Genomic DNA, 18449 nt, shown 5'->3' on the forward strand with positions numbered 1-18449 from the left:
CCATGTGCTAATCACATGCCACAGGGCAAACCTAATGAGATCACTTTTGGAATTAGGGTGACAAGACTGAACAAAACTAACTGCCCATTTCTACGATTCATAAGAGAAGGATGCATGTTGATATCTTTATACAATAGGAAAATCTTTTCCCAATCACTTCTGAGAAAAAAAAGTCGAATTCTAGAAATATGATTTAGATTTCCCTTCCATTTGTACACATGTATCTGATAGTCAAACCTTTGGATTTTTCCCCCCTCTCCTCTCAGCCCTGCAGGACCTGTAGCTGGAAGGGGTGCGGGTCACATCCTAGGCAGTAACAACGTAGCTGAGCGTTAAGATGTGGGGCCAGCACTCTGGAAAACAGTATGGAGGTTCCTCAAAAAGTTGAAAATAGAGCTACCATACAATCCAGCAATTGCTGGATTGTATTTTACCATCAGTATTACTGGGTATTTACCCCAAAGATACAAATGTAGGGATCCGAAGGGGTATGTGCACCCCGACGTTTATAGCAGCAATGTCCACAATAGCCAAACTGTGGAAAGAGCCAAGATGTCCATCGACAGATGAATGGATAAAGAAGATGTGGTCTATATATACAATGGAATATTATGCAGCCGTCAAAAGGAATGAGATCTTGCCATTTGCAATGACATGGATGGAACTGGAGGGTGTTATGCTGAGCGAAATAAGTCAATCAGAGAAAGACATGTATCATATGACCTCACTTATATGAGGAATTCTTAATCTCAGGAAACAAACTGAGGGTTGTTGGAGTGGGGGGTGGGGTGGGAGGGATGGGGTGAATGGGTGATAGACACTGGGGAGGGTATGTGTTATGGTGAGTGCTGTGAATTGTGCAAGACTGTTGAATCACAGACCTGTACCTCTGAAACAAATAATGCAATATATGTTAAGAAAAAAAAAAGAAGAAGAAGAAGATAGCAGGAGGGGAAGAATGAAGCGGGGGAAATCGGAGGGGGAGACGAACCATGAGAGACGATGGACTCTGAAAAACAAACAGGGTTCTAGAGGGGAGGGGGGTGGGAGGATGGGTTAGCCTGGTGGTGGGTACTGAGGAGGGCACGTTCTGCATGGAGCACTGGGTGTTATGCACAAACAATGAATCATGGAACACTTCATCTAAAACTAATGATGTAATGTATGGTGATTAACATAACAATAAATAAATAAATAAATAAAAAGAAAAAAAAAAGATGTGGGGCCAGAGGTAGTGAGGCAGTGAAAGGGAACGTCATGGGCAGAAGCCGCACAAGAACGCATCGGACATGTTCCGCGCCCACCCTCCGATTGTGCCTCTGCGGCCCATTCTTCGTATTGCCTTCTGGGTGGTGAGTCAGTGACCGTTCCCACCATAGAGAGTCTGCCCTGGAGCTTCCAGGTGGCTGCAAAATAGCCAAGACTCGGGGCTTCCCATCAGGAGTCCTGGGGGTGCGCCTAAGGGTGCAGTAGGGGAAGAGAATCAAACTATTCTTGGTATCCTGAACTTTGAGAAACCTTTTGAATTTTTTTTTCTGTAAATGGGCATTAAAACACTCTTGAAAGGAAAACATGTAACCACAGGTAGCCAAGCTGTGGTTCTAAGGCTGCTTTTGTGAATGCTAATGGCTTTTACCTGAGGCCCATCACAGAACATTCCTGTTATTACAGAGTCTGTGGTCCGTTGGCAGCTGGATACTTTAAACCTGGAAGGACACTTTCTTTCAGTAAGTATTTGTACAAAAAAATCATTTGAAAAGGCCAGAGGAAACACACACAATCCACTAAGCACAAAGATCACAGAAGGAGTCTGCTTTCACGAAACCAGCAAAAGTCATGAACCAGACAGGAGGCAACCCATCACCTCTCCAAACGTCAAAACAGCTTTAAAACGTAAAAGTCTGCCAAACAGTCCTTTGTAGCAAATCAATCCACATAGTTTTGAGAATTTTGAACTAAATTAGCCAAGTGTTTGGACATCTCTGAAATTAGGTCAAAAACAAACACCTATTATCAAATTCTTCTATTTTTATACCTGAAGCTATCATTTCCTTGACATTTTCAAAGAACCCTTTTAAAGAACTCAGAACATTTAATAAAAACACTAAAATCTGAACTATATTTTGGTGGTCAAGTCACAAGAATTATTTGCATGACTCACTGAAAACCGCAGAAAAAGAAGGACTACATGCTTAACTTCCAGAAAACAAAACCACTTCCTACGTCTATTAAAGCACTCCTCACAAAGTGACATTGGGCCCCCTTTTACCTGAATTCTTATTGGTTTTGTTCTGCCGACTTTTAACTTGTTCAGTCCAAAGTGTGGGGTAACGTGATGCGATATCTAATAAACCAAAACAAAATGATAATTATTTTTAATGCATCATGAAAACACAGTCTCTTAATTAAAGATCTCAGTAGGTAACCTAAAAGCCAAAAAGTCAGTGTGCTCAATAAATACATATCATACATTTTTAAAGAAACCCTTAAAATGATTACATATGTGAGACAAAAGGAAAGAATAATACACATTTTTAAAAGTTGAGCATGTTTTTTTTCCCCTTTCTTCATCCGGAAGTGTAAATAAAAGTTATATGGATCCAGACTGGCTCCACTTAAAAGAAGTGGGTTTCAGAGAAAAGCCCTGACAGAAACAGACCCTCATGCAGTAAAGATGGGTATTCATGCAGGGGTGCCTGGGTGGCTCAGTCATTAAGCGTCTGCCTTCGGCTCAGGTCATGATCCCAGGGTCCTGGGATCGAGCCCCGCATCGGGCTCCCTGCTCCGCAGGAAGCCTGCTTCTCCCTCTCCCTCTCCCCCTGCTTGTGTTCCCTCTCTTGCTGTGCCTCTCTCTGTCAAATAAATAAATAAAATCTTAAAAAAAAAAAAAAAGATGGGTATTCATGCAACACAGGAGGTTTTGCTCAGGGAAGATTCACTACAAACTACAACGTGGAAGACACAATTCTGCATAAAGCATTTCAGGAACACATCCTTTTCTGCAATACCACTGAGCAAACCCCTGAGGGTCAGCCGTGTGCATCAGTCACACTGAGGGCCTGAGAACCTGCGGCAGAGCCGTCCTCTGCGGCTCTCAGCCTGTGACCTCGACCCGTGACGTCAGCGTTCTTGTCTGTGAAGTGGCACCTGAGGACTCCTTGAGCTAATGACACATGTGGCAGACGTGAGCCTTTCCCATTCCCATTCTCTGCAGAGCACCATGTAACTCTACCTTTCAATCGCTGATTTATTTATCATGTGCATTCCTTACACTCTGCCTTCAAACCCTCCTTCCTTTCAAACTGAGAATCTGTGACCCATTGGCAAAGACCGAAGACAACTTATGAAAGGCTAAGAATAGGAAATCCATCCTTGCCATGATTACAAAGTTCAAAAACCCTTTAAAACACATGCACGCATGTGACCTCACACATCTCGTCTCATGCACCGCATTGTGGTGAACACATGATGGGAAAGACATGATATACGAACAGGGAACATGATGTATGTGTTACGCCCTTTTGAAATAAAACACTTTATGTTATCCAAATTATACAATTTCAACTCAAATTTTGATTCAAAAAAAAGACCTTTGGGTTGTGCTATATGAAAGCACCATGGCCACACTCAGGAGCCTGCTCCAAAATCAGAGGAAAGACAGCAGGAGCCCTCATAAAGTTGCAAGCGGCCAAATCCAGTCCACTTTGAGTGGACTCCCAGCAGCGTGACTCGCCCGCACTTCCCAGGCCCATGCCTGCCCCGGTGCACACCCACTGTCCTCCCCCAGCCAGAGCCTGTTCTGTCCCGGGCTCACCTTCTTCATCTCCTTGAGGTTGAGTCTCCAGCGCTGGAGCTGTGGCATCATCTGAATTCAGAACGGAAAAGATTTGCAAGGAGACTACAATTATGAGAGTAAGTTCAGTAAGTGTGCATACAGGATGGAAGCTGAGGGCTTGCATACACCCCACACATCAACAAAAACCACCCCCCCAGGTGCACAGGTAAGCGGAGGGCAGGGGCTCCCTGAAACCGCACAGCAGCCTCGGTGAGCTGCCACGTAAAGGGAGTGCAGGCTGGGAACCGGGACCCTGAGGGAAGTGCTGGGCCAGTCCCTGGGAGCTGGAGCAGCTCAGAAAGGTGAGGAAGACGCAGAAATAACATAAGCCAGGGAACATAGCATGGGAGGGGGCTCACGTCGGCAGAGTCAGTGAGTTGGGGTGACCAGAGGGACGGGCCGGGGCAGGCTGGGGGAAGCCAGATATCGTTGCTCTGCCCCCTGCCCCATTTTCCCAAGTGCAAGGCAAGGATCAAAGAATCATAACTGACTTGCTGCCCTGCGCACCCCTGCACCATCAGCCCCTCCGTCACCCCTGCAGGAGCTGGAGGAAGGAACCCATGGAGGGACCAGAGTCAACGTCTCAGAGCTGGGGATAGGCGTGGGTTAGAATATCACTCTATATCATTTCTTTGGAGGCATAGATCCCAGTGGATAATCTTTATTTAATTTGTAGAAAAACTGACTGTGGGTTCCCTGGTAGGGCATAAAGTTCTAGAGAGTTCTGAGACATAGCAGGAAGACAAGGAGAATGAGCTGCTGGCAGTCGGCTCTGGATGAGCGGGGTCCCTGCCAGGGGTGCAGTCACAAGGCACTTTGTGGGGCTCCCAAGAGCCAGTCTGGTGCTTTTCACTCAAGCTTGCTCATGTGATTTTGTTATATAATAATTTCAGGATTAAAATACAATAAACAGTGGGAGAGATAAGGACCAGCCATAAGGCTTATCTGTGATTCATGACTTTCCCAGATGTCTGAAGAATAAAAATGAAGTTTCTCATAAATTCTTTTTGGGGGAAAACCAAAAAGCCTTTTTTAAAAAACTTTAACACAGAACAATCTTTTGGGGGAAAAAAGTTTCCTTTCTATCAGAACACTGAAAAAAAAAAAGTAATGTTGCCTATTTGAGAAACCCAAGTTCTAATACTGATAGTAACTGTAAACCCATTGACCATTTTGTAATCTCCTTCCAGAAACTAAAATTAAATGGGGGACAAAGCTATAGTATACTTAACATATTTAGAAGTCCTTTGAAATGACATCAATCAAGCACATTATTAGTGTTGGACATATTTACTGAGGCCTAGGCAGGTCACCACTGTGGGGCCACCAGCCTGTTCCCAAAATCCCTGGGTCCGAGCCAACCTAAAAACTCAGCCCAGCTCACTCACAGCGGTTGAGGCTCAGGGCACCATGGGGAGGATGATGCTGAGGGAGCTGCCACAGGTCTCCCTCAGCCCCCAACTCCGGCACCAGGGGCCCTCATGTCTCCCAGCTCTGGCCCTACCCCTGCTGTCAGCATGAACCCCCTCCACCACCATCCACGCTCAGGGCCTGTGTGTAGTTCTGTCCCAATGTAACAAACGCACCAGCACCTACTGAACTCAGCCTCAAGAAAATGAAACAAAACTGTGGAGAGCTGTGTGCTTTCTGTTTTCCCTACTAGAGTTTGCAAAGGCCTCGTTTTTATCCATAAGCCAGATGTGTGGCTGAATTTCAGGCATTTTTCTCTGTTGTGTACATGTCTGTAGATCAAGAGCCTTCAGCAAAAGGAATGTATTCCTGTGCCCACATACCAATTCCCTAGGGATTTTTTTTTTTTTTAACTTCTACAGCAGGTTCAACAATGTGCTGCAAGGCCCTGCATCAGGAAATCGCGTCTAAAGAAGCGTTTCCTTTTGTCAGCTCTGCCCTTGAGCATCTGACTGATGTTTGTAATCATGAATATTGTCCCTTCCTCCTCTCTAGAAAATACTGACATGCCCACCCTGGGACCTTACAGACCCAAATCCAAGCTGTTCATTTAGCATTCTTTTCCAAATGTAAGCCCTCACTCCGGCCAGCATTCTGACTCTGCCTGCAACTGTCTTTCCCCTAGAAAACGGGCTATCTTCCCCAATTATGAGGTTGCTCTACCCCACATCATACCCGTCCCCACGTCCACACCCTCCATGCCCACCCACCGCCTCCCCTTTCATGAGACTGCTCTGCCCATGCTCCCACCACGCCCCCTCACACACCATCCTCACAGGCTGATGCTGTCCCAGGTGCCTATCCCCTGTGTTTATCTTCATGACTTAAGGGACCCCACCGTCCTCCGAGGAAGGGACAGTGTTTGCCACAGCCTCAGTGCATGCTTGTGGGAATGGACTTGAGTGAAACTCAGGTCTCCTTGGCTTTATATCACTTTCCTTTATTACTGGGTCATATACTATAACCTACGTCAGAAAAAATAGAATTGCCTAAAATTTTGGTACTAAAAATTTTTTATTTTGTCTTGAAAGCGACTTCTGACTTTAAAGGTTGATATAAGATAAAGGCAGAAAACACATCCCTGAGTCCACAGGATGATGACTGCGGGAAGGGCAAAGAGAAAACATGGGGCTCGTGGAAGGCCCTGGGGGTGCACCACAGCCTGCGTGAGATGGACCAGGTGCTATGGAGTGGTTCCAGAAGCAGACGGCTAGCTGCTCTACCTGGTTCTTGTTGGCCCCAGTCCCAGAGCAGGTGACGGTCACAGGCGGGAAAGCATACCCCTCTTTCTCATGAGGAAGCTTTGAGAGGTCTTTCTCAGAGGCCCACAGTGACTGCCATGCTCCACAGGTACATGCAGAACATCACGCTGGAGCCCTCCCCACAGGTACAGACAATAGGAGGCACCTGCCAGCATCAGGGGTCCTGGCACAAGCCACGCCTGAGAGGCCCTTACGTGGGGTGCGGGGGTTACCTGCCCAGCACCTGCAGATCCCTGGCCATCCAAAGGGACAAATACATGTGTGTTGAATGAATAAGTAATTAACTGTGTCAGCTCTCCCTATCACGTAGTCCACATTTAAATTTTAACTTAAGGCATTGATTGAATTAGCTGTTACATATTATCATCATAGAAATTCATTTTAAGATAGTTACCTGTTTTTCCTGTGCCTTCCCGTTGGGGTACCTTTTCATTTATGGAACCTAAAGGGGGAAAATAAGGAATAAATTATTTTTGGCCCTCAAATGGTCATCAATAGTTGTTACGCAAATATTGGGTTCCACTTTGATTAGTTCACAGTGCTTGTCATTTCCTAGTTGAATTACACGAGCCATCTAGTACCCTGAGGTGACAACGTCATCTGCAGTCACAGGCCCTCAACTAGCAAACCGAAGATTAGTTCCTACTTCTGCTGCTAACTAGTTGGCCTTGTATATGAGGACATACACTCTAATATGCAATATATCATAGTTTCTTCACTTGAAAATTGTCCTAATCCCCTTAACATACATTGCCATATTGAGGCAGCAGAATGAATTAGATTTAAAAAGGGAAACATTTTTAAAATAATAAAAAGTTATGCGACCAAAGATAAATAAAACCCTGGTTTCAGCTGGATTTCGTCCTACGGGAAAGAAAACTGAGGAACTGCGTTTTTGTGGAAGAATGCTGGAAAAACATGAAGGGTGTCGAAATAATTCAGGAGAGCATGTCTAACATTTATGTTAAACTGAGAGGTTTACATTACAAATGTGAGGTGTGGCTCTCTCTTCCCCATTAGCTCAGAACTGCAACAAGCATTAACTGTTTCCCTCACCATTATTACACCTACTTGAAGGAATAAAAAAAAAAAAGAAAATTCTGTTCAGAATGAGTTTGGAGTTTACCTGCTGATTGTGTTCAGAATCGTCCATGCAGGATTCACTTAGAATTACCAGTCTCATGCTGGGGTGCACTCCTTAGCAAAAACATCTCACGACACAGAACGTGAAACCCATTAACTTGTTTTATAATTTTGAATGTGACGTTGAAATACAAACCAACATTTATGCCAAAGATATAAACTGCATGACATTTAAGAATGTTTATCCTGTTTCTTGGAATTTAACAGTAATATAATAGGAAATACAGCAGCAGTTCATCATAGGAAAGGATCTCACAGGACAGAGAAGTTAACACAACCTTGCACAGACCATTCATTCTCTCGAAAAACTGGCGGAAATCACATGAAGGTGACAGGTTCTCACATCTTTTCCCAAAATTAAGTCAGCAGGTTTACTTCAAGGAACAAAATGCACACACAATAAACCATTCTCCAGCAGTGGGTCCACCGTGGACCTCCCACCCAGCTTGGGAGGAAACGCCCCCACTCCTCCTGCTGTGAGTCTAAGAATCAACTGAGTGACGCGCATTTGGAAGTTTCAGTCCTCCAGTGGATGGGAAGGACGCAGTGTGCCCACTTCCCAGCTGTTCCTTCTGCCTCCAGGCTTCAAAACACAGGATTCTACCTCGGCTAAGAACCCCCTGGCATAGAAAAAGGGCCCCAGTGTGTGGCCTTCTCTTAAAGCTTTTGGGGCCCTACTTTGCTTGCTTTTCCCTTCGAGCCTCTCTCCACAAATCCAGATTTCTTAAAGAGCTTAACTGTCCTTAGTCGTCAGCTTACTGTTATCATGTGTTTCTGCAATGAGTCAAAAAATGTTTTCTACTTTGGACTGGAAATGATAATATTTCAGTAATATTTCTGAATGTGGCTATTCAGGTTTTAATATTCTGAGCTAAATGTAAATATCCTACATAGTCGTCCGATGCCCCACACGAGAGAGCCTCTCCACTGAATTAAAGCAGTATTTTGTGATCAGAGGGTTGAGGACCACAAGTTGTGGATTCGCAGGCTGAGGCCGAGGCCCCGGGGGCATTCAGACAGTGTCTCCCTGCACCCTTGGGCACGCTTTCTCCCAGAACAACCACCACTGAGCTCTCTCACCAGCCCCTGAAATTCACTTGGTATTTACTCAAACCAGTCCACACAAAAATAATTCCATCTTGTTCTTAATAGTACTAAGTGATTTTAAAGCAGAGTCAAGTGTCCTTGGTAAGCTGCTCCATGATTCAAGTATTTTGCAACAGAATTTAAAGACGATCCAGATGTGCTCTTTATTTCATCTTCCTCTAGACAAAAAGCCTCCCTCAAACCTCACCTCCTTCCCTGCAATGTCCTGTCCCCAGGAATGTAGAAGAAAGCTGAACATCACTCTCCACACAGCAAAACTGCTATGCCAACTAGAATCCATGAACCCCAAACCGGAAAGCAGCTCTTACTCTTTCCTTACAGTTTTCTGAAGGATTTGCTGAAGAATTCCCAAGCATTTGGGACAGGTGAGATTCTAGGATGTAGGTGTGGAAAAGGGCTTCAAAAGGGGGGACCTGGGAGACGGTGAACAGCTTTGTAAGCCACAGGCTGGTCGGCTGCACCTTCGAGACCTGACCCCTGCTCATGGACAGAAACACCGCTCCTCAGAGTCATCTCTCAAAGGACACGGTTGAATTCCCTCCATTGGTGAGATCTCAACCCTTTTAAATGCTATTTTAAGAGGTGGCTTTTTTAGCAATTAGGGTATGTGTTACCGGTGAAGGAAACCACAAAAACACAGTGTGGGGGATCAACACCTGCGGTTCACGGGGAAATCATGTGAGCTGTAGTTCCGAGCACCTGGTTCAAATCCAGCTCCACTCAGGCATCTCAACTTGTTGCCGGAACAGCCCCGCCGGAGGGTGCCATGTCTTGCTGAGCGTTGGTGGTCTCGGCAAGCTCCTTCCCCAGCTTTAGAACCAATGAAGGTGTGTGTGGCCCGGGCAGAAGGGAGAGGGTTAGTGACGTCGCCCACTGCAGGCGAGCACAGGTCCAACATGCAGAATGGATGGCTCCTTCGGGGCCCAGTTAAACAAGCCACAGTGATTCATCCCTTTCTGGAAATCGCACATTCAACTGCAGATTTACGACACCACATGGCTTTGCTTCAGAAAAAAAAGAGACACAGAATGGGGGGAAAATAGACAGAGAAAAGGAATAGAAGGAAGAGGGGCTCTGTTCCTCCTGCATCTTCTGGACACGCATCTCTTTGCTGGAACTCTGAGTGACCCAGTTGGTGCTGTGCTCTCTGAAAGCACGCTCACCGCCCCCTCCAGGCCTTTCCTCCCGCCGCGGGACAGGCCAGCGGGCTTTCCTCAGGCCCTGGCTGGTTGTGTCTGCCCCTCATTCCCTGGTCAGAACAGCCTGCAGTGCCATGAACGATCCCGCAAACACCACAAGGCCTAGCGGTGCAGGGAGAAGGGCAGAACCTGGGCCAGAGAACAAATTCACTACATGCCAGGAGGCTTCACCTGCCCCAACCTCCATTCCCTCATCTGCAAAATGGGCAGCGTCAGGAGTATCTGCTCACTGGTTGAAGGAAACGGCAGAGAAACCAACAGGTAAGAGGCACACAATGAACGTTCACCTGGAACACCTCAGGCGCTCCGTCACCCGTCTGTGGTATATTCCACCTGTGGCCTCTGTCTTCACATAGGAGTATTTTACATGCAGAGATGGTGACAGGGTCTGCGCATGACAGACACCAATGCTGTGTCCACTCAGAGTAAGCGGTCAGGCAGGGCACCAGTGAGCCCGGGTGATGGCACCCTCTCTCCGTGACCACGTTCATTCATTCATTCAACACACGCTCATTGTGTGTGGCCGACAAACAATGCAAGAGATAAAGCACTAGAAAGTTTCATCTACTTTGCGGAGATAAGTGTGAAATGGAAATGACTGAAACAATGTATACTACAGTCGTGCACACAGCTATCCATACAGTTCTTACTGTGTGTTGGTCATTGTTCTAAGTACTTCACATCCATTAAGTCATTTACTGCTGACAACAACCCTATAAAGTAGGTACCATCATTATGCCCATTATACAGATGAGGAGACTGAGATCTGGGCAGGTGACTAACTGGCCCCAGGTCACCTAGCCAGCAAGTGGCAGAGCCAGGATCTAAGTCTGCACCATTAGCCCTTGGGGGAGCTGAGCAGACAGGCAGGCCCCTGAAGAAGATGGAGGGGAGAACAGGCCCTTGGGAGGGGATAGCAGCGTGAGTCAAGAGCGAGGCCAGCAGTGCGGTGGGGCATGGCATGTCCAAGAGAATACTCCACAAGTGTGCTCTGCAAGCTACTCGTCCCCCTTATTCTGTGCACATCCTCTGTTTACGAGGACATACCTCCCCACATGGGGACTTTCCTATCATCTTGGCCTCCGCAGAATCTAGCGTGGTGCCCATGTATGGAAGACCCTGACTCAGAGTCAGGATGCCCAAGCGTGACCTGTGAAGGCTGACCCAACCTCTGCCAGCTCCAGTGGCCCCTCTGATCTCAGGTCTGCTGACCCTCCTAGCAGCAAACAGGCCCAGTGGTGGAGAGTGAGGGCAGAAAGACTGAGCGTGAGATTTCTGTTAAGTGTCTGAGGAATCCTGGCTTTAAAAGATTCACAGAGAGGGGAGCCTGGGTGGCTCAATTAAGCATCTGACTCTTGATTTGGGCTCAAGTCATGTTGCTGGGCATGGAGCCTGCTTGGGATTCTCTCTCTCCCTCTGCCTCTGCCCCTCCTCCCCGCCCCCTCTCATGTGCGTGTGCATGTGTGTATTGCACGTGCATCCACTGTCTAGAAATTTTATCCGAAATTTTACATACCCTCTGTTGGCTATACCAAATTCTTATTTTATCTCATTAGGGATGTAAAATGAATTTCCTCAGTACTTCAAAAATTGTCGCAGTCGTCCCTGATGATTTGTATTTTTCTCGAGAGCAAATCTCGGCGACTGACGTCTACACTGCAGCCCTGCAGCCACAGTAACCCACGCTGGTTCTCACCCCCACGGCCCACAAGCTCCGTCCTCGTGCACCTTCTACTCTTGCTTAAAGCTGTCTGTTTTTATTCCGTTGCCAGTATGCACTGAAATATTTTACTTTACTATCACTTTTCAGGAAGAGAATTGTTAAGCCTAAATGAAAGCCAATTTGAGGGAAAAAAGGGCTCCTTCTGAGTGGTAACCCTGCAGTTCACACAAAGCAACTCTGAATTTGCATTTCAATTATTTGTACAAAGAAATGCTCCAGAGACTTGAGAAGCCAGGTGTGGCTGTGTTGTTGATTTCAATACTTGGAAATTCAGTTGTTCTGGGTGTTTCTTTCAAATTCCTCAGCTGCACAGGTTCCTGCACTTAGCGCCAGGGAAATTCATTAGTGAAAAATGAAAAAAATAGTTAGCTTCTCTCTATCAAGTGAACATTTTCAGAAATGATTAGGATATTCATACAAACGTGAAGTGCCCCCATTTCCGGGAGAGGCCAGAACTGCAGGCGTCATGGGCAAATTTGAGGATCACAGTTAAACTCACGTAGACGATGTACTGAGAGGCGATCTGATTTAACCCCAAGTCCTCCGTCATTCATGCTGGACCTTCCCAAACCCAACCGAGAAGTTGCTCAGATAAGCAATCAGCCCCAGGAAAGGACCGCTAACCTGCTCATTCCTGTCCACAGAAATGCAAGGCCTCCAGTAATGGACACCGAAGGAGAGAGAACACTTGACGTTATAAAACTTGCCAGGGAACGAGCAGGGCGGGAGAGCTGGCTTTCTGTCCCGCACCACGAGAAGGCACTGGAACGCGGGGAGTGGGGCTGTCAGGTTGAGCAGGATCTCCGTCCTGCTTGGGACAACTCTCCCCATAACCGGCCCTGGTTTAAGAAGGGCGTGGGGGGGCAGCTCTCAGGCGGGCCTCAGTCATGGACGCGGGACTTCTCCCCTCCTCTGCTCTGTATCCCCACGTCTGTAGCTGACTTCAAACACATACCTCAAGCTGAGCTACATACGAAGATTCTGGGGATATTGTAATACGAAGAATTCTTGCATGTAGGTTCAGCTTACAGTGTCTCAAACTGCTTTGTACTCATGCCAAGAATAAGCTCTTGGCCACAGTGCATAGTTACAGAAGGGAGATGAGATTAAAAACCCTAAAGCTATTTCCAAATAATAGCGAATAGGCGAGCTACAAAAATCCTCCCTTGGAGAAAAGTCCTTTGTTTCTGAGTTCTACTCCACCCCCAGCAATGTTAGTCTTCAAATCTTTAGAAGGAAGAAGAAAAGAAAAAGAAAAAAATCCTTACAGAATAAACATAAATCAGTGGTGCACAGACGGAGGCATGTTGACCTGGCCCCTTACCAGCACCGGGGATGGGGAAATGCTCGGTGGGCTCCCTATCATTTCCTTCATCCCCTGAGCCATCTCCCATGCAAGAGAAGACCCTGAGCAGAAAGCCATCTGCAGACCCAGGGGTCTAAATCAACAGGGCTTGGTGAGCATATAAATCTCCAAGCCATGAGCAAGAAACACCTGCTTTGAGGCAGGGCAAAGCCTGGAGTGCCTTTGGAGGCAGGTCAAAGAGCAGCTTCTTGGTCCTAAATACTTCTCAAGGCAATGTGCTGTTTGCCATGGACATAAGCGCCCTCCCCCAGAAGGGAGAAAGCTCCTACCATCCTCCACGCCCACCTTCCGTGCTTGCCTCAGGAGCAAGCACAGCAAGGAGGGAAGCAAGGAGCCACACTCTCAACAATAAATGTGGGAACAAGATAGTTCTGCCCCATTGTTATGCCAGGCCAACGTGTCCCTCTTTTTCAGAACTGTCCTCACCTGTTCACATCCTCAGGCAGCAAGCCAACCTCTCCCAGCCCATGACATGTATGTCTGCAGGGCCCTCAACAGACCAAGGGCGCCTTACCTGGCAGATGCTCAATAGATTAATCAGGAAGGAAAGACGAGTGGATTCCTTGGGAGGAAGGTAACGTTGGATGCTCTCCGTGAGTTTCTAGGTGAACGGGCCACATACACTATGATTTACAAAAGCAGAATCTCATGACTCGTTAAGGGATCACCACGTTAGGCCATTCAGTCATTGGAAAGTGTGTGTCAACAGGGGTCTTGGGAGGGCAGGATCTGCCACCCCCAAACTTGCCCCTCCACGGAAGCCTCTGCCTCTCCCCGCCTGAGCGCCACTCATTCCATGGCCATGGCTGGAAAGACAAGGCTGATGACTCACTAGCTGTGAAAATCTGAGCAGAGTACTCAGCCCAAGGGACAGTCCTTGATTCGTGTGGATTAAAGCCAGTGATGGGTTTTCAGAAGCACCGAGGAGCTGATGTGCTGGGTGGGGAGCAGCACGTAGCTTCCTGTCCTCTAAGTACCTTGCCGGAGCCGGACAAAACCTCCATGTGCTCGTGGATCTCACACCTGGAGCTATACATATTCTAAGTAAGGAGTTCACGGCCCATGAATTTACACTATTGGATTTGGCAGAAAATGTGGGCTATGGAGACAAAAAAAGTTTCAAGTCCTAGCTCTGTTGCTTACAAGCACGGAGGCCTTGGGCAGAGTCCCCCACCTGTAAACTGGAAAGTAATAGCACTTCCTATCCGAGCTGCTGTGACTCCCGACGCCTGGCGGGTCCCCTCGCGCGCGGGCAGAGTGGTGACAGTGACAGGGGACAGCAAGCCACCACCCCCACTCCTCCAGAACATGGAGGACGGCAGACGGGAATGCCGGTCGCCCCCAAATCCTCACCTAGGTCTCTTCCACCCCGTCCCTCCCATGCAGCCACGGTGCATCCTTTCTTCCCCACCCCTTTCCCTCCATCCATACCCTCAGGTTGATGCATAACTTTGGGAAGGATTCAAGTCAGTGTGCTACTTCCTCCAGGGACATCTGCATTTTTAACTCTTCAAATCTCTTTAAATCTGTGGACTTCTGCACTCCTACCCATAGACGTGCACGCACAGCCTGATAAACTATTGTCAAAGATCCAGAGAAGAAGCTTCCAGGGCAGGAGTCGCCGTGCCCCACCCCTCTCCAGTCAAAAGCCTCCCTTCCCACCTGCAACCGCTGACCTGATCCTACCATAACCCCTTCCTCACTGTCTTTGTGGCTCTCTACCCAAAGATGTTTCTCTAAGTGCTGGAGTTGAGCTTTGTCTGGTTTTGAATTTTAAATGGACTCGTGTGTTGTGTTCTGTGCCGTGGTGCTTCTGCTCAGGACCCCGCCGGAGCCGTGGGTCCTCACAAACCGAGCAAACCACGTGGTCCATGCATTCGGGTACCGTGGGCATCCAGCCGTTCCCCAGATCCGGTTGTCATCACAAACGTGGCTCTGGATGTTCCATGCGTGTCTCCTGCTGCAAACATGAGTGCATGTCTCCGGAGCCACGGCGCATCCCGTCACCCACGCGTGGGGGGGGGCAAGCAGATTCTGCACCCGCGGCGCCCCCAGCGGGGGAGGGTCTGTGCATCCGTGTCCTCACCAGCACACCACACATCACTTTTTCATTGCTGCCAGTCAGGGTGGGGGGTGTGTGGAGGGGAATCTCACTGCAAAGTTCATTTGCATTTCCCTGGTACTAATGAGCCTACACACTTTCTCCTGTGTTCATGGGTCGTTAGGGTTTCCTCCTTTATAAAACTGTCTGTTCAGGAGTTTTGACCATTTTTCTGCTAGAGTGTCTCGTCTAATTCTCCTTATCAATTTAGTAGGAATTTGGATATTTTGTATTAATGGCTTAGGAATACATAATTATGGAATAAAGGAATACTCCCCCTTTTGAAGGGCCTTCTGGGAGAAGTGAGAAGGTGGAGTGTTTGGGGGCAGGAGATCGGACACCTCGCTAACTTCTGGATGTCTGCTTTCCTCCCCACGGCTTGCCTCACCGTGTGTTTGCACATGTTCATTAATAAACACACACGTGCATGTTCTAAGTGACAGCTATTGTTTATAGCCACATTTTAAATCTCTTGTCACATTTTTATAGTGTGTATTTATAGGGTAAGCTTGGTGTGAACTCCAGGGCAAAAGATAATTGTTGAACCCTGAGGCTTACCTGATTTTAATAAAACGGATGAAAACCACTCCCATCGTTTACAGCGAGTGGGTAATGTGCACTAGCCATAGGATGCACCCGCTCATGTACCAGTGAAGAGATGAGGATGTACCTAGAGAACAAGCGCCTGGCTGTTTGCAGATGAAAAATGTGGTCATCTGTGGTGATGTCAGCATCACGATCCCATGCAGAGTCATGCCCTATCGCCCTGCTTGGCTGCGTTATTTGTGAGGCTCTGTCAACATCTGGGAAGAAGTTAAAGTACATTATGCAAAAGTTTGGCATAAAGTGTTCTTGCATGTTTGTGTGTGTGTGAGAGAGAGACTGTGTGGGGGTGTGTGTGTGACTGAGCACTATGAGTTTGTGTGTGCATCATGCACGCGTGTGTGAGCGTACTTGTCCCGGAACTCTCCCCGGCCTCAGACATTCTCAACAATTCCCCAAAGTCTGCAGAGTTTCTGAGCACAGGCACCTGCTCTCCCACACCCACATTCCTGCAGAATGAAAGCATGATACAGCGGGGGGGGGGGGGGGGGGTGGTAGACCTTTTCCACAGTGCGCTGGAAGTTACAGAGCGTGTCTAGTATGAGCAGCTGTGAGGTGACCCAGCCCCGAACTGCTGCCCAGGACTGAAAAGAGATGCTCACTTGCAGACGGCGAGTCTGAGAGCAGAGCCCCCAGCCTTCACCGCAAGTCTGACCTGACCCACTGAGCCTTGCCCACAGTCCCCACACAAGAAATACCAGACTTAATTTTAAGCACACTGTTTTCCATAATCCATCATGTGGGACCAAAAAGTCCACACGGACTGCAGCATTTCTTTATAGTCAAATTATAATTTCTATAATTATAATTTCTGGTACCTGGTTGAAAAAATAATGTGTAAGTGGACAGTACAGTGGTTTGATTCCAAAAACAAAGTACTATTTGGAGAATGTAGGAAATGCAGCCAATTTTGTACATGGCTTTCCAATAAAGATCTTTCAGACACAACTTAATTTTCTAACAGTATTGCTAAAATCACAGAAACGGGCATCCCCCCGGCTTTCTCCTTCGTAAAATAAGGCTGGGTGCCTAGTGGTGCTGCATGCCCAAAATAAAATGCGTATATGACAGTATCTCCCAGAGTGAGGGACACACAGAGAGGGCGTGTGTTCATTTTCCTCTTTCTTTCATTTACTCAATGAGTTCATAAAAGAATTATTAGGTGCAAATGTTAGCTCACTAAAAATATTTGTCAGCAATTTTTAGCTCTTGAATTACCAAAGTTTTTTTTAAAATAAATATGTTTTAATTTCACATGATGCACACCCCGTGGCTTTTAAGTGATGACCAGTCACTGGAAATATTAGGTTTCATGTTACTGTTAATTACAGATGTCATCATGCTGAAGTGAGTTCTGGCCTGTGCCTTGGCTCCTGGTGTAAACGTCTGAATCATGAACAGAATTCCTAATTGTAAGATGTCTGACCTTTAAAAACAGTAAGTCTAAAAGTAAATCCTAAATGCAAATGTTTCAATATTTTACATGAAAAATCAGGAACATGCTCTGTGCTCTGTTATCACCGTGGCTGTTTCGACAGTTTAACTCAAGTCTAGTCTAGGAACCTTGATGCAAAGATCAGGAATCCCTTCAGAGACAGTCTGATAATCCCCCGACCCCGGCCAATTAATCACAACTCAAGCTGTAAAACATTCTCCAGGAAAGATGACCAGTATCATTTATATCATTTTTGGTAAAATATTAAAGGAAAACAGACCATTTCATCGGTTATACTCCTGGCAGTATTAACCACTTCGAGCATCAGGCCCTCTTAGGAGTAAGAACACAAATAAACCATCTGGAAATGGACTCACAGAGAACGGTCCTCTTTTTCTTTGCAAACATACACATATAAAACCACAACTTTTCTTTTTCTTTCTGTCTTTTTTTTTTTTTTTTTGCCAAAGAAAACATGTGGTCGTTTCCCCTGCTGACTACAGTCCTTGTGGTCATTCCTAAAAAACTCAGAGCTGGGAATCAAAGAACCTATCAGCGCTCAGACCAGATCCTCCGCTGGTAAAACCGGCTTAGAAACAGTGTTCACCGGGTGTGGGGCCTTGTCCCGAGACAGAACCCGCTTCCCGGGACTCGTCGCGACCGCCTGCGCCGGATTTCTCGGGACCTGCGCGCAGCCGCGGGCGGGTGACCGGCACGACGGGCCGGGGCTCGGTAGGGGCTCGGCCGCAGCGCGGACCTACCCGGGCACCGCGGCGTCTTGCGGGCCACGGCCGTGCCGCTCACGGGCCTCCCGTTGGGCGTGACGCACCAGCAGTATCCGGTGTAGCTGTGACACTGCACCTGCGGGCGGCGGGACGGGGGGGGGCGGTCAGCGCCGCCCCGACGCGCTTCCCCCCGCCGCGCCCGCACGTCCGCGAGGACCCCGGCCCGAGCCCCGGACGGTAGCGAGCGCGCCCCGCGACCGCCGCCCGAGTGCGGCTGCGGGCCAGGGCGCGGGCTGCTCGGCTGTGCGGGACGCCCGCCCCTCCGAGCGCAGCCGCGCCTCGTGCCGCCCCCGGACAGGGGGGCCCCAGGCCATCCAGGGGCACGCTCGCCGCTCCCCGCCGCACCGCGGCAGACGTGAGGAGGGGGACGGCATCCCTCCCCACCCCGGTCCTTGGCGTCCCTCCTGCCCTGCCCCCACC

General features: G+C 47.9%; 1 protein-coding gene across 1 annotated transcript in view; it reads right to left on the reverse strand.

Annotated features, from left to right (window-relative positions):
* The window catches only part of SMOC2 (SPARC related modular calcium binding 2), a 110631-nt gene that overhangs the window by 78169 nt on the left and 14013 nt on the right, over positions 1-18449 (reverse strand). The window contains exons 4-7 of the mRNA XM_021693198.2: positions 18006-18105; positions 6962-7009; positions 3815-3865; positions 2270-2344 (exon numbers count right to left, since the gene is read on the reverse strand). Coding sequence (XP_021548873.1) covers positions 2270-2344; positions 3815-3865; positions 6962-7009; positions 18006-18105 — 274 coding nt within the window. The remainder of the gene's footprint in view (positions 1-2269; positions 2345-3814; positions 3866-6961; positions 7010-18005; positions 18106-18449) is intronic.

This window comes from Neomonachus schauinslandi, chromosome 8 (assembly GCF_002201575.2).
Source record: "Neomonachus schauinslandi chromosome 8, ASM220157v2, whole genome shotgun sequence".
NCBI classification, from domain to species: domain Eukaryota; kingdom Metazoa; phylum Chordata; class Mammalia; order Carnivora; family Phocidae; genus Neomonachus; species Neomonachus schauinslandi.